The sequence below is a fragment of the Haematobia irritans genome, chromosome 5 (assembly GCF_050003625.1).
Source record: "Haematobia irritans isolate KBUSLIRL chromosome 5, ASM5000362v1, whole genome shotgun sequence".
NCBI lineage: Eukaryota > Metazoa > Arthropoda > Insecta > Diptera > Muscidae > Haematobia > Haematobia irritans.
Window position 1 is genome coordinate 67192095 of NC_134401.1, and position 15923 is coordinate 67208017.

The following is a 15923-nucleotide window of genomic DNA, read 5'->3' on the forward strand; positions in this document are numbered from 1 at the left end:
TATTTTAATTTTGTCATTTCATTTTGTTCTGCTTCGTTGTTTGCTGTTGGCAACGCTTAAGAAATTGCATCAAATTTCGATCGAATCCCGTGATCCAAACTTTTAATCGTATCGACAATTTTTTCGATACGATTATGAATTCGATATCGAATGCCGTGATTAGCCCCCAGTTAAGCAAATAAATTGTAGATTGTCGTTATTTGAAAAGAACTGTGTTTTAATTATGGGGTCATTAAACATTAAACATTATGATTTAAGTTCCTAAATTTATGTTCAGTTTCATAATTAAAGCTCCTTTATTATTCTGTCTAGTTTGATTTTTAGTCAATTTAATAAAAAAAAAATAGCAATTGATTTAAAACTATTCTTTCAAAATGTATATATTAATAATGCTGCAAAAAAGCGTCGCTAAAAAAAGTTCTTTTTGGGTCTGGGAGGTGTGCAAAATTGGCGGAGAAGCGATGACTGTCATAGGACAGATGTCCACCATTTCAACAGCCGTTGCACTGAATTTGCATCACTTCTTAAGGTCTCATCCAAATTCAGTGTTTTGAATGTGAATTAAAAAATTTTGCGATATTTTCTCAAATATATCATTTTTAGTGCATTCTAATGCTTGTCTGAAACGTTTGCCCTGGAATATTTTCAAAAATTATCGATTTTTCTAGAATGGATTTAGCATTCTAGAATGAATAATTTGTACCATTTTATTAATTCTTTTTAACCTATTTGAAAGAAGAAAACAAAAATTTCCCATTAAAATATGAAAAAACGAGCTATAAAATACTGAATTTAAGAACTTCCTGTGAAGTTAAAATAATTAACTTCTTTGTGAGGACATTTTTGGAAGTGCTTTTAAAGTTGTGCCTTTAGCACAACTCCCAATTTTTTTGCTGGGAAAAAGTGTGGAACCACTTTTAGTTGCTTTATTAAATATTATTTCTCTAGTTATCTTTATGTCTGATTTTTATAATTTTTATAAAATAAAACATTAATTGAACCTATAATAGGGGCTATAGCCCCCTAGGAAAATTGTCTAGCTACGCTAATGTTTGCGGGGGAGTTCTCCTATCTCAGAGCTAATACCCTTTTTAATCCTCCTTGCAAATGCCAGAAAAAGTCCAATGAATGTAAAATCCATCTTTCCATATTTTTTTTGGAATTGCATCTATATTACTCCAAATAACTTTTTGCTCAGAATTATGTTAAGTATATACTAGTTTTCGTTCAGAAAATGTGTAATGCAGCAAAATATATTTAATTTGTTGCTAAAAAGTCGTAAACTCGCAGCAAAAATGAAAATTTAAAAAAACATTTAAAATGGTTTAATAACGGTTTGGGTTTTCGCTAAAACAACTTTAACTTCACACCCTTGTCTACGAGTTGATTGCTCTTCAGCCACAGTATTGTGCAGCAGCAGTACAGACCCTGAAACTTGTGCGCAATTTTCCCATTATACGAACCAAATTGCATTAAATTGTTCGGACAAATTGCGGAAACGTGTTTATGTGGACTCCCTCAGAGATACGAAACCTAAGATGGCTAATGTATGTAAGAATGAATAGCTTTGTGAGAGTGACTGGCCATATTCTCAACTTATTGTCCATGAAATAATATTTATGGCGATACCTACAAATATTAAATAAGTAAGCTAATCGTTACTTTAAACAGAAAATTTTATTGTGGAGTCTTCCAATAAAATAAACAATAATAGAGAGGGCTCTCTTTTTTTAACAAAGAGTACAATAAATATGTTAAATACTTAATTTATGAAAGAAATGTCCTCACAAATCCTTTAATGGTTGTTCGACACATTGGACACTGGACAACACCAGGTGCACATTGGACACATGTAACTGTAAAAAGATCGAATACGGAATTACAAATTGGAAAATAAATGTTGTTTTATATGTATACAAACCTAAGTGTCCACAAGGGAGATACACTACAGCGACTTCTTCGTCTAAACATATCTTACAAAGACGGGCGTCTTTCAGCTTTCGATTTTCCTCTTCCAAAGATATGCAAGAATTGTTGGAATTTTCCGCTCTCGAATTGTGTTTATCGGTCGGTTTTATTGTCTTTTGTTTATTACTATCGTCTGTTTTAGGTGATGATATGGGATGGTTATTATAGGCATTTCCCATATTTTCAATTGGACCAGTTGTACATGCCACATTATTTTGGTTGGTACTGGTTTCTGAAGTAAGGGCTCGATTAAATCCTGCACAATCACCTGCGCTAGAAGATGAACTTAAATCTTGTTCTTCGTTACGTTCATTTTCGTCAAATACAGCTTTCATTAAATCTTCAATAGTTGCATAGGGGATGCCCGTGCGATTCAATTGCCGCAGCGTTTCGTTTCGTAATACTCCACCATCAATTCCCATTTCTAGAGCTAATTTTACGGGTGCCGTTGACATTGCTTCTTCAATAGTCATACAAGTACTAACTGTATTTTGTGAAGATGATCTGGTCAATTGTTGAACTTCTTGTATGTAATTCGGACCTTTTACCAAACGAACAAACTGGCACATCGGGTACCTTAAATTGTAAATTTAACATATAAAATTTCCACAAAGGTCAAAACTGCAAACTTAATAGTATTTCTTATAATGGCTCAATTAGTTGGTATTAGGCCTATCATTTGTTAAATTTTATTAATTATGTTCCATTTATGCGTGTTTCTTGTTTATTAAATTGAGTTAAACCAAATTAGCTTAACGTACTACAATTGGCGTTGCAGATAGTTATTACTCAAAATATTAAAAAATTCCGAATAAATTTTTAATCAAAAAACGCGGAACTAAAGACAAAATTAACAAATTAGGATAATTTGTTTAAAAATCCCGAATGACAGCTCTAGTTGGCATGTTGAAATCGATTCAAATGGTGTTTACCAAGGCAGATTTAGTAAGGTAGTTTTAGTATTACAAAAACAAAAATGTCAGTCGCCATATTGAAACTTTGATTGTCAGTCAAATTGAATTAAATTTTCCACTTCTTGAACAATATGTTCAACAAGTGTGAAATTTAAAATGAAGAAAATCTGGAAATCTTTCGATGTATACTTCGAAATATGAGGAAATGTGTTACGGTTCGCAAGAATAATTGAAGTAATTCTTACCATCAATTATAAGGACAATTTATTTCGATACTTTTCTGTCATAAATTTAAAACAAATTGAACATTTTAAAATTTTTGGTATAAAATAATTTTATTTTGAATTTTTATTTTTATTTCTCACAATTGTCAATTAAACGCTGGCGTAGCTGGCAACATTTTCGTAGGGGATAAAAGCTACAACGTGTGCTGTGAAGATACCTCAAAAAGAGAAAAAATAAATTCTTATAGATGGCAAGAACCCAGTACCCATGTTCTGTAATTTTCACATTAATAATTTACTCACATGGTATATCAAAATGGCACAAATGGAACAGAAACAAGAGGAATTTGAACAAAGTTTTGTTTCTCCCATTGAATTGTTTCTGCATCTTTGTGATTCGAAAAAAGCTGTCATGTGTCAAACATTTTTCGTTTTATTGCTACACTGATAGAAAAAAACTTCATTATAGTAACGATATGTGTCATTAAAATTCATCCAAGGAAACATTTTCATGAATATAACGACATTTTTCGTCATTACGAGGGCAGTTCGGAAACTTCCTAGCCTAGCACAAAAAGCGCGATATAAACAGAAAAAAGTTAAGTGTTTTGGAAACTTCCATCTCTGTTATGAACACATGTTAAATTTTGTTTCGATCTGGCAACTCCTTCATATAGAAACAGATGTTCAAAAAATACGCATCCGCAATTTCTTTTTACAATGGAAAAATTAGAAATGCGTGCCGTCATTAAATATTTACATAAAAAAGGTTTATCGGGACAACCGATAAACCCTACGCAGTGCTAAAAAACCTCACACCCAACACATCGCTCTTCATGATACAAATTTTCAACCACATTTTGGAAACCGGTGTTATTCCTCTGCAATGAAAAATCTTCACTATTGTTTCAATACCACAACCAAAAAAGACATTAACTCAATTAGTAACTACCGGCCTATTTCGTTAATCCCATGTGCTTCCAAAGTTCTCGACTCTCCTTGTTAATAAGAATAAGTTACTTAGTATTCAAAAAGTTGCCTTTAAACCTTTCAAAGGTGACATCGATGTCCAAACGTACATCATTTTGCAGCAAACAACCTATCTCATAGAGGTCACTTATCTATCCTTTCAATTGATTTGTATAAAGCCTTCGATCGGGTAGGCATTCATACCATAATATCCCAGCTCTTTGAGTGGAAATCGTTTAATTGGATTTATTTATTAATTTTTAACAAAGAAAAAGATACGAGTTAAAGTCAATAATGTATACTCAACCATAAAACCCCTGTATAATGGTATCCCTCAAGGTTCACCCCTCTCTGTGGTTCTTTTCCAGATACACGCTCACAAAAAATCGCTTCTGTAACATATACTCCCAAACATATTTTGCTTCAAGCATATACATTTTTGGGTATTACCCAAACATTTATATGTTTGATCTCTTCCAATATATAATATGTTTGAAAGCATATTGGTCTAAACAATATATGTTTGGGTAGTCTAAGTTCCAAACATTTTGTATTTTTGCATCCAAATTCAATAATGTTGTCTTCCAAAAAACAATATGTTATTATGTGAACATATAATATGTTTGGAAGCATTTTGCACCCAAAAATATTATATGCTTAAAAAAAATTCTCCCAAACAATATTGTGCTCAAAATTTTATTTATTTATTTATATATTTACAATCATAATGAATTATGAAAATAAACAGGTAATATAGGTGCTAACAACATAGGTTTTCGACCTGAATGCTCAAAATTTTGTTTCTGCCTAATTGTATATTCCCTCACATATTTCTCACTTCCACGAGATTTTTTAGTTCTTAGCACCTTTTTTTTATTATGTGAACATATAATATGTTTGGAAGCATTTTGCACCCAAAAATATTATATGCTTAAAAAAAATTCTCCCAAACAATATTGTGCTCAAAATTTTATTTATTTATTTATATATTTACAATCAAAATGAATTATGAAAATAAACAGGTAATATAGGTGCTAACAACATAGGTTTTCGACCTGAATGCTCAAAATTTTGTTTCTGCCCAATTGTATATTCCCCCACATCTTTCTCACTTCCACGAGATTTTTTAGTTCTTAACACCTTTTTCTGTAATACAAACATTGTAGAAGAAATTATTCAATTGTATGATTTTTTTTATTTTAATTTTACCTTTTGCCGGACGGGGATTCGAACTGCGGACCACACAGTTTGTAAGGATCAAAGAAGTAGCTGATCAATTGCCCAAGGAAAAATAAAATGTTAATTTTGTAATAACAAGCAACAACCACCAACTTAATTCAATATCGCTCCCTGTTAAATAGCGCTCCAAGCTACTAAACACATATATGTTTATAGGCTATTTCTAAATTAATATATGTTTGCATCCAAGCATATTATATTTACAAACATTTTATGTCCCAAACATAATATGTTCTAACATATTAACATATATGTCCCAAACATGTTATGCTAGTTTATGAACATTATATGCTTGCACTCAAAAATATTGTGTTTAAAAATTTGTGTTCCAAACATATAATGTTTATAGCCAAACATATGAAAAACAGTCTTTTTCATCCGTGTACACGACAATCAGGGTTTAGACCAAACAATAGCTGCATTACTGCACTTACTGATGTTGAAGAGACAATTAGGGCTGGGCTCGACAACAATGATATCGGTTTCCTAATTTTGCTTGATCACTCCAAGGCATTTGATAGTGTTTGCCACTCAATACTTACTGAAAAACTGAGACGAAACTTTAGCCTCTCTCAAACAGCAACACAATCCTTGGACCCCTCCTATACTCAATATATTCGAATGATCTATCTGGTCCAATTAAACGTAATCACACCCAAATGTACGCTGACGACGTGAAGCTTTATTCAACATGCAAACTGAATTCCATTGCGTCTTGTGTATCGAATCTTAACGCAGATCTGCTACGAATACTGAATTGGGCCTCAAAAAACTGTTTAATACTTAACCCTAATAAGTCGAAGGCAATTATAATCCGGAACAGAAATGTTGACACAGGTGACAACGACAACATTTACCTCAGATCCACTCAAATTTAAATTGAAGACATAGCAAAGAATCTTGGTGTAACATTTAATAAGAATCTTACCTGGTCTGACCATATTGCTTCGACCTGTGGGAAAGTATATTCAATGCTTAGAAATCTGTGGACTACCCAACACTTTACACCATTGAATATTAGAATACCGTTAGTAAAAACCCAGCAAAAAAAGCATTGCCAAAAAAGTAATGAAAATGTTATTTTTGGATCCGGAAGTGGTGCAAAATTGACGCGATGAATTTAGCATGGGCTTGTCATAGGACGGAAGTCCTCCATTTCAACAGCCGTTGCACTGAATTTGCATCACTCCTTTAGGTGTGATCCGAATTCAATGTTTTGGATGTAAATTAAAAAATTCTGTGATATTTTGTCAAATAAATAATTTTTATAATTTTTTATAATTTTTAATGGATTCTAACGTTTGACCTGAAATATTTTCAAAAATTCACAAATTTTTCAAATTGGATTTAGCATTTTTTTCGACAAAATTTAAATGATTTGTACCATTCTATGAATTCATACTCTGTTTTTAACCTATTTGAAACAAAAAAAAATTGCCCATTAAAAGTATGAAAAAAGCAAGTTATAAAAAATTGAATTAAAAGAACTTCCTGGGTAGTTAAAATAAAGAACATATTGGGATTGCATCTTCTGGAAGTGCTTTTAAAGTTGTGCCTTTGGAAGAACTTCCAAATTTTTTTGCTGGGAAGCTATATATTACCTACTTTACTGTATGCTTCTGAAGTTTTCGCTGATAGGAATACAACTGACAAAAGAAAGCTTCAAACTACTTTTAACAATGCAGTACGATATGTTTTTGGTTTAAAAAGATTTGACAGAGTCTCGCAATACTCATTACTGATTCTAAAACTGCCATTGGAAAAATACCTAATTTGTAGATCTTTAGTATTGTTACATAAAATAATCTCACCAGTAAACCATCATATCTGTATGCGAACTTGATTTTTGCCCGATCATCGAGAGGGAAAAACATTATACAAGTCGCACATCGTCGTCACTCATCGGAAAGATATTTCTTTATTAGCACGATCCGTCTCTGGAATCAGCTCCCGAATGTACGGCAAGTAATATCTGATTCGCAACGATTCAAGAGAAATATTCTGGAATATTATTCACTCATGTGAAATATTTCAAACTAGGGGAAACTACACTTTTGTCCACATTGATATGATATATTTTAAAATATTGTTATTTATTTATATATTACTTTAATTTTAATTCAATTAAAACATATAGTTCGTTAAAAACACCTTGGAAGCTGTTTTTAACGAAATTCTGTCCAAATCTATTACTAGAATCACATTTCCCGCTGAAACACACTCATCAAAAGAATTGCTAATAAACCCCCACGAAGGCCTCTAAGGTTCCCATCCACTATAACACTAGCAATGACAAAGGCAACAGAAATGTCTTTAAACACGAAACCAACACGAGCCTATTTTCATACTGAACCACCTTAGAATTTAAAGAATGATGTCTTTATTAGAGATCTTATGATATTATCTAAAAACACCACAGCACCTCATCGCTTTTTGTCAACTTTCAACGAGATATCATCCTCATTCAAAGACAAAAAATGGAAACTGATTTTACCGATGGTTCCAGAACCGAAACATCTACTTCTTTTGCGGTGGTTAATGAAAATCTGAAAACAGAATGTTTGGAGCCACCGCCTTGCATACACAAGGACTCGTGGGTTCGATTCCTGCTTCGACCGAACACCAAAAAGTTTTTCAGCGGTGGATTATCCCACCTCAGTAATGCTGGTGAAAATTCTGAGGGTTCCAAAGCTTCTCTAAGTGGTTTCACTGTAATGTGGAACGCCGTTCGGACTCGGCTATAAAAAGGAGGTCCCTTGTCATTGAGCTTAACATGGAATCGGGCAGCACTCAGTGATAAGAGAGAAGTTCACCAATGTGGTATCACAATGGACTGAATAGTCTAAGTGAACCTGATACATCTGGCTGCCACCTAACCTAACCTAACCTTGCCATTTTTGGGCGTTAAACAAATACAAACATCTCAGAGGTAAATTTATTATTTGTTCTGACTCAAAATTAACTATTGTAGCTATCCAGAACATAACAAATAAAAATATAATCATCTCCAAAATCAGAGATATACTGGTTAAATACCATACCCAATTTAAAATTATGTGGGTCCCCAGCCACATCGGAATCAAAGGCAACTGCAGATGAAGCGCAAGATACGCTAATACCGCACCAGTCCTAAAATATACTATTGCTGATAGAAACGACACTTTAATCACTACTACAAAACTATTAATCCTTTTAAAATGGCAGCTGTATTCCCCACATCTGCTTCAAAAGCAAATGTCCAAAAATTCATCCGATCGAGGTTGGGTCATAACTCTTCAACCAGTTTGTAGCAGAGAAATATACACTGTGTGAAACAGAACTATTAATATCCAGCATCAAATCATCAGAGAAGCACAAATTACACCCTTTGGAAATCTCATATAGTTTACCATTAACTTTAATTATATCCATGTAAGTCGAAAACCTTTGTTGTTAGTACCTATCTTATTTAATATCATAATTTATTATGGTTTTAAATTCTTTAATAAGTTTGAGCCACTAATAAATCTGGATTCATGTGTATCTTTTGGTTTGATAAAACGTGTCAATGGAAAACACGGTTTACGTCTGATGTGAGGGATTTTATTATGCGTTATGAAGAGTTGTTTAGTGGTGTGGGAAAATGCCCCGGCACATGTTCTATTGTCTTGAAGGGTCAGTGCCGGTTCATCATTATAAGAAACTCATTCATAAAAGTCTACACGAACGATAATACACCCTGTTGATCGTCCGACTGACTGGGTGAACTACATTCGAATTGTGCAGAAACCAAATGGTTCATTGAGGATTTGTTTAGGCCCGAAGCCACTGAATGGGTGCATTAAGAGGGATCACTTTTTGATACAAACAGCTGATGATAAAATGAGCCGAATGTCGAAAAAGAGGGTATTCACTGTTGTTGATTTAGCGAGAGGTTTATAGCGTATGGACTTTGATAGGAAAAGCTCTGAGTTAACTATTTCATGACCCCCTTCGGACGTTACTCTTGGTATATAATGCTATTTGGTATAAACAGTGCTCCAGAGCTGTTTCAAATGCTTATGTTGAGGATTTTCAGAGATATTCCGTGTGTTGAGGTTTATTTTGATGACATTGCGGTGACAGGAAGGGACTTTGAGGATCATGGTCGAGCATTGGAGATTGTATTTAGATGCATTATGCCACGACCAAGAACTAAGAGCGATGTATTGCGTTTGCTCGGACTGTGTAAATATTTGAGAAAGTTTATACCCAATTTGTCTCACGCATCGATGATGCGTCGGATATCGGGTAATGATAGTGAATGGTTTTGGGACGAGGAGTACGATAGGGAATTTGATGGGTTATTGAAGTCAGTTACTGATATGTCAGTGTTGGCTATATTGTATTTCCAATAATAATATAAACTGACAGCTAGAAGTATGTTTAGGGTAGCGTGCTATTAAACAATGACAAACCGGTAGGGTACTTGTCAAAGATTTTATCGAAGAGCGAACAGAAATTGGCACAGATAGAGAAGCCACTAGCAGTAGTTTTTGCTTCAGGGTACATTCTGACCATAAGCCATTGGAGACTTTAATGAGACGGGAGATAGATGAGGTGACACCTCGTCTCCAAAGAATGTTCGTGATCCTTTTGAAATACCCTGATATGACTATTGAATACAGACCAGGGAAACAAATGCTTATAGCGGATTACTTATCGAGAGCTCCTTTGTCAGATTGCTCTGAGTTTAAAAGCGAATTGTCGGGAGTAATACATTCAGTGGTACAACGTGTTATAATGTCTCCGCAGAATAAGAATACTTATGTTGATGTGTGCAAGGAGATGAAAGATCACAAACTTCATGATTTCAGTCAAAAATTTCTAAATATAAATATTAAAAATTAAAGTCATATGTTAGGTTAGGTTAAAGTGGCAGCCCGATTAAGTTTCAGGCTCACTTAGACTATTCAGTCCATTGTGATACCACATTTAACTAAAAGTCGCACCAATAGTTTTTGCAACTTCGCCTATCAGGCAGCGACACGTTATAGCAGATATCAGAAGTGATATCTGACGCCTTGAGAACACTAGCATATCTAGTGTGCGGTTCAAGTTTAAATGGGGCCATATTTGCTTGGTGTCGTTACAACCCTTGCAATTCTCCCATCGAACATTTGCCATCGTGACAGCCTTCTCACGCAGTAAGAGCTTACAGGTAGCCAAAGACATACCAACAGATTCTAGTTCCCCTGGAATATGTAAGGTAGTTCCTAGCCTTGCTAGCTCATCTGCTTGACAGTTCCCCGGTATGTTCCTATGGCCATATTAGGTGAACATTGTACTGCTCAGCGATCTCGTTGAGAGATTTGCGGCAGTCGATGGCCGTTTTTGTGTTAAGGAACACAGAGTCCAAGGATTTTATTGCAGGTTGACTGTCTGAGTATATATTAATGCCCACATTTTTTGGAACATTACTTCTCAGCCAATTCGCCACCTCTATTATTGCTAATATTTCAGCCTGAAAAACACTAGAGTGATTAGGTAATCTTTTCGCTATTCGAAGTTCCAGATCTTTAGAATATACTCCGAAACCCACTTGTCCATCCAATTTGGAGCCATCAGTGTAGAAATCTATGTATCTTTTATTCCCCGGGTTCTGTGTACACCACGCCTCACTGTTGGGAATTAGAGTTTCAAAATTTTTCTCGAAAAGTGGTTTCGCCAGAGTGTAATCCACTACGTTAGGCACATCTGGCATGTTTTTGAGGACCGAACTGTGGCCGTACATTTTTTCCGACCACAGCGATAGCTCGCGCAACCGCACAGCCGTTGTTGTAGCTGACTGTTTGGCAAAAATTTCTAAAGGCATTAGACGCAGCATGACATTAAGGGAACTTGTTCCTGTCTTGCTGAATGCGCCTGAGATACACAAGCACGCCATACGCTGAACTTTATCTAAAGCTGTCGGTTGCTGAAGTGCCGGCCACCACTGCCGTGTATAGCCAATACACAATTTTCGGTTTTAGTCCCCACTTTTTCCTATTGCCTTTTTGCACGAGTACAAAGCTACCGTGGCTTTCCTCGCCCTTTCTTAAATATTAAGCCTAAAGGAAATTTCAATACCCCCTAAGGATATGGTCTTAACCGTGGGAGTTTTGCGATCTTTGCAGTACATGACTAATTCTGTCTTGGCAGGATTTACTCCAAGACCATTCTCTTTCGCCCATTTCTCAGTCATACGGAGGGCTCTCTGTATAACATCTCTGATTGTGGATGGGAATTTTCGTCTATCAGCCAGTCCATTTAATATCGAGCTCTGATGGACGTTATTGAATGCCCCCTCGATGTCTAGAAACGCCACGATTGTGTATTCATTGACAGATAGTGAACTTTCAATAAAGCTGACTAGATCATGCAAAGCGGTCTCAGTAGACCTGCCCTTCGGGTATGCATGCTGTCGTTTCGAGAGCAAACTTGAATCCACGCTAGTTCTAAGAAACATGTCTATCATTCTCTCCAGAGTCTTAAGTAGGAATGAGGATAAGCTGATTGGTCGGAAATCCTTCGCACTCGAGTGAGAGGCTTTTCCCGCTTTCGGTGCGAAAACGACTTTTGTTTCCCTCCACTTTTCTGCAATATATGCTAAGTTTATACATCCTTTATATATCACCGTCAACCAGGGGATAATTCTTTCAGTCACTGCTTGTAACTCCGCCGGAGTAATTTTATCAGGTCCGGGGATTTGAATGGCCTAAAACTATTTGACGCCCATTTTATTCTAGATTCCAGTACAATTTCCTCGATAGGAAATGACCGCTGAGCCACTGTGGCACCGCCAGAACATGGTTCAACCGTCTGATTTCCAATAGTACTCCCAGCGTCTCCCCACTGGACGTTGTGCAATTGCCCTCCGATGTTTTAATGAAACCTGGAGCGGAGTTAGTGGATGCTAGTACCTTCCGTAGTCTGGAAGCCTCGGACGTATTCTCAATACTGCTGCAGTAATCATTCCAAGAATTATGCTGAACCTTTCTCAGTTCTCGCTTGTATCCTCTCAGATTCTTCTTGTAAGCGTCCCAATCCTCAGGAGCTCTGGTGGACTTTGCTTTGTTAAAGAGCTGCCTGCAGGATTTGCTCATATTACTTAACTCCGTAGACCAACATGGTGGTCGATTTTTCCCCCTTGGCTTCCCTCTAGGGCATGCAGCTTTCAGTGAGATGTTGAAGGCCTTAGTAATCCTCTCCACTGCGTGTTCGATATCTTGCACAGTGCTCATATTTGTCGCTGGTATTTCCGGTATCATCATATCGAACGATTCCCTATAACTCTTCCAATCAGCTTTCCTAACATTTGGCGGACATATGGTCTTTGAAGTACGAACAACCAATATGAAAATGATGTAGCGATGATCTGAGAAGCTATGTTCCCTCAAAACTTGCCACTCAGATATCTTATCATTCAGTTCTGGAGAGGCCAATGTGACGTCCAACACCTCTTGCCTATTTTTGGAGAGGAAGGATGGTGCATCTCCCTTATTGCAAACTACCAGGTTAGTACGCAAAATAAACTCTATTAGCGACTCCCTACTATGATGTGACTCCTCAACTAAGGTCTTAACGGCACATGGAGGCATCTCCCTATCATGTCCCATGTAGACCGAAGATACCCAGTATTTGCATTTTGATATCTCTAGACTGGCTACGACAGTGTCTGCATTGCTCAATGAAGGAAGCAGAAACAAGTTTAGTTCGTTCATAGCAATTATACATGCTCGATTTATATCTTTACCGGTATTATGCAAAAGTTTCAAACCCGGAGTGCTTAATTCACAGATCTTGTTCTTATATATGTGTGGTTCTTGAATAAGAACTGTATCCATGTCTGCTTTCATCAGGAGAACTTTTAAGGCAGCACAAGCGGCCTTACAATGGTGAAGATTTATCTGGAGGAACCGTAGAACCATCCAAATTTTCAACCACCGTCACATCAGCCGCTTCAATTGACTCATCAAGGGCTTCCTCATCACAGATCTCGGTGACTCTCGCAACAACCCGCGGTTCAGCTTTGGTGAGGTTTGATTCTTCTTCTAACTCTACCAGAGGCTTTTTCGTTTCGGAATCCTTTGGCTGATCGCTTTTGTATACCTTCATATGGATATCATGAAAGCCATAACTTACACGTCCTTGGGTCTGGGCTAGATGTGGCAGCGACCCAATGTTCAATATAAACACCACATGTCGTCTTGGTCCATCCACTTCATCCAAACGACCAACCTTCCAATCGGCGGTTGGAAGATCTGGGTTACATTCCTTTAGTCTGTTTAGTATTGACTCAGGATCAGGAGGATTTGCAGGTATCCATGCATGTGCTCTAGGTTTAACCGGTATGTCTTTTCTATCGACTAAGTCCAAAGCGGCTCCTTCCCAAACTTCACCAATTAGCATCAAAGCAGCTTTAAAGCAATCCATAGACCTCTGGTCCGCAAATGCTAATGACTTATATCGTCCTTGATACCATCCAGCATCTTGCCGTCGAGGACTTGGTCCGGGAAACTTTTTTTGCACCTCTGAGTAGACACCAGACATCGCGTTCTCAATTTCCCCCATTTTTGCTTTGGAACCATACCGTCCAATGCTCCTTTATTAATGATAGCCATCACAAGGCTGTCTTTTGCAACTGAGGCAAACGATCTTTGATCCCGTTTAGAGGATGGCAGTGCATCCGGTGATCGCTCCCTTTTGCCAGCTTCACGAATTCCTTGAGCCCATTTTGAGGAATCGCTTTGCTTAGCCGGCAATGTATTTGGGTCGACAGATCCTAATTTCTTTAGGATAAACAAAGCATTTCTGCGTACTTTGAATCTCTTTCGTGAGGGATTACCTCACGAAAGAGATTTAAACGACTTTCCAAAGGGTCGCCACCTGTCGACCCGTCTACAGGTCGACTAATTGGGCCTGACCCTTGGTCACTGCCCAAATTGATAACTTCAGTCGATACCCGTCCACTGGGCCCTGAAGTTAGCAACCCAGTGGATGGCTTTGAATTTCGCTGCATGGTGGTTTAATTTTCCACCACACGTGAAATTCGTAATAGGTACCTATTACTATGAAATAATCCGTTATTAAAAAACACGTCCGTTCAGTTCGACGGTTATTGATGATGAGTCATATGTTGTTTGCAAAAGATTATACATCTCAGAGAACCCGATTACCTATACAAAAGATTGATTTTCTGTAGGTCATACAGAGGGAAGAAGCTGGTACCATTTCGACACCAATGTTTAACATCAGAGTGGCAGTTCTTCATTCATGTTGTGCGTCTCTGGGTGCTCTACCATCAACACTACAAACCATCAGCAACACCTACCAATTCAAAACAAAACTGTATAACTTCTATATCAATACGTAGAATTTTTTTTTATTTTCTTTGAGTATAAATAAATTCTATTAGTTCCCATAATATTGTATATCTAAATTTTTGATGAACCTATGCTATAAATAAAAGATGTGTAGGTTAGGTTAGGTTAGGTTAAAGTGGCAGCCCGATTAAGATTCAGGCTCACTTAGACTATTCAGTCCATTGTGATACCACATTAACTAAAAGTACCTATTACATATGGGCACTTCTAGTTTTAACCGCTGAACCTTCTTGATTATTTTTCTTTGTTGAACCAACCAGATTGTTCCAAAAACATTAGCAGACTGCTTAAGTTAACGTTTTCCAGATCCGCCAGTAATCTGAAGCTATATGCTCCTAAAAGTTGCTTGCGCTTTACACAAAATGCAGGACACTCACACAAGAGGTGTTTAATTGATTCTTTTTCCTCCGCATCATGACAGCTCATACAATAGTCATTATACTTCGCGCCAATAGTTTTTGCAAAATCTCCTATCAGGCAGCGACCCATTATAGCAGATATCAGGAGTGATATCTGACGTCTCGAGAACATTAGCATATCTAGTGTGCGGTTTAAGTTGAAATGGGGCCATATTTGCTTGGTGTCGTTACAACCCTTGCAATTCTCCCATCGAACATTTGCCATCATAACAGCCTTCTCACGCAGCATGAGCTTGCAGGTAGCTAGGGGCATACCAACAAATTCTAGTTCCCCTGGAATATGTAAGGTAGTCCCTAGCCTTGCCAACTCATCGGCTTCGCAGTTCCCCGGTATGTTCCTATGGCCAGGCACCCATATTAGGTGAATATTGTACTGCTCAGCCATCTCATTGAGAGATTTGCGGCAATCGATGGCCGTTTTCGAGTTGAGGAACACAGAGTCCAAGGATTTGATTGCAGGTTGACTGTCTGAGTATATATTAATGCCCACATTTTTTGGAACATTACTTCTCAGCCAATTCGCCACCTCTCTTATTGCTAATATTTCAGCCTGAAAAACACTACAGTGATTAGGTAATCTTTTCGCTATTTGAAGTTCCAAATCATTAGAATATACTCCGAAACCCACTTGTCCATCCAATTTGGAGCCATCAGTGTAGAAATCTATATATTCTTTATTCCCCGGGGTCTGTGTGCACCACGCCTCACTGTTGGGGATTAGAGTCTCAAACTTTTTGTCGAAAAGTGGACTCGCCAAAGTGTAATCCACTACGTTAGGCACATCTGACATTGTTTTGAGGACAGAAC

General features: G+C 37.0%; 1 protein-coding gene across 2 annotated transcripts in view; it reads right to left on the reverse strand.

The window, feature by feature from the left end:
• Positions 1–1658: 1658 nt before the first annotated feature.
• The window catches only part of Diap2 (Death-associated inhibitor of apoptosis 2), a 74499-nt gene continuing 60234 nt past the window's right edge, over positions 1659–15923 (reverse strand). For both annotated transcript variants that reach the window (XM_075309782.1, XM_075309781.1), the window contains exons 5-6: positions 1922–2544; positions 1659–1856 (exon numbers count right to left, since the gene is read on the reverse strand). In XM_075309782.1, the coding sequence (XP_075165897.1) occupies positions 1768–1856; positions 1922–2544 (712 nt within the window). In that variant the 3' untranslated portion in view covers positions 1659–1767. The remainder of the gene's footprint in view (positions 1857–1921; positions 2545–15923) is intronic.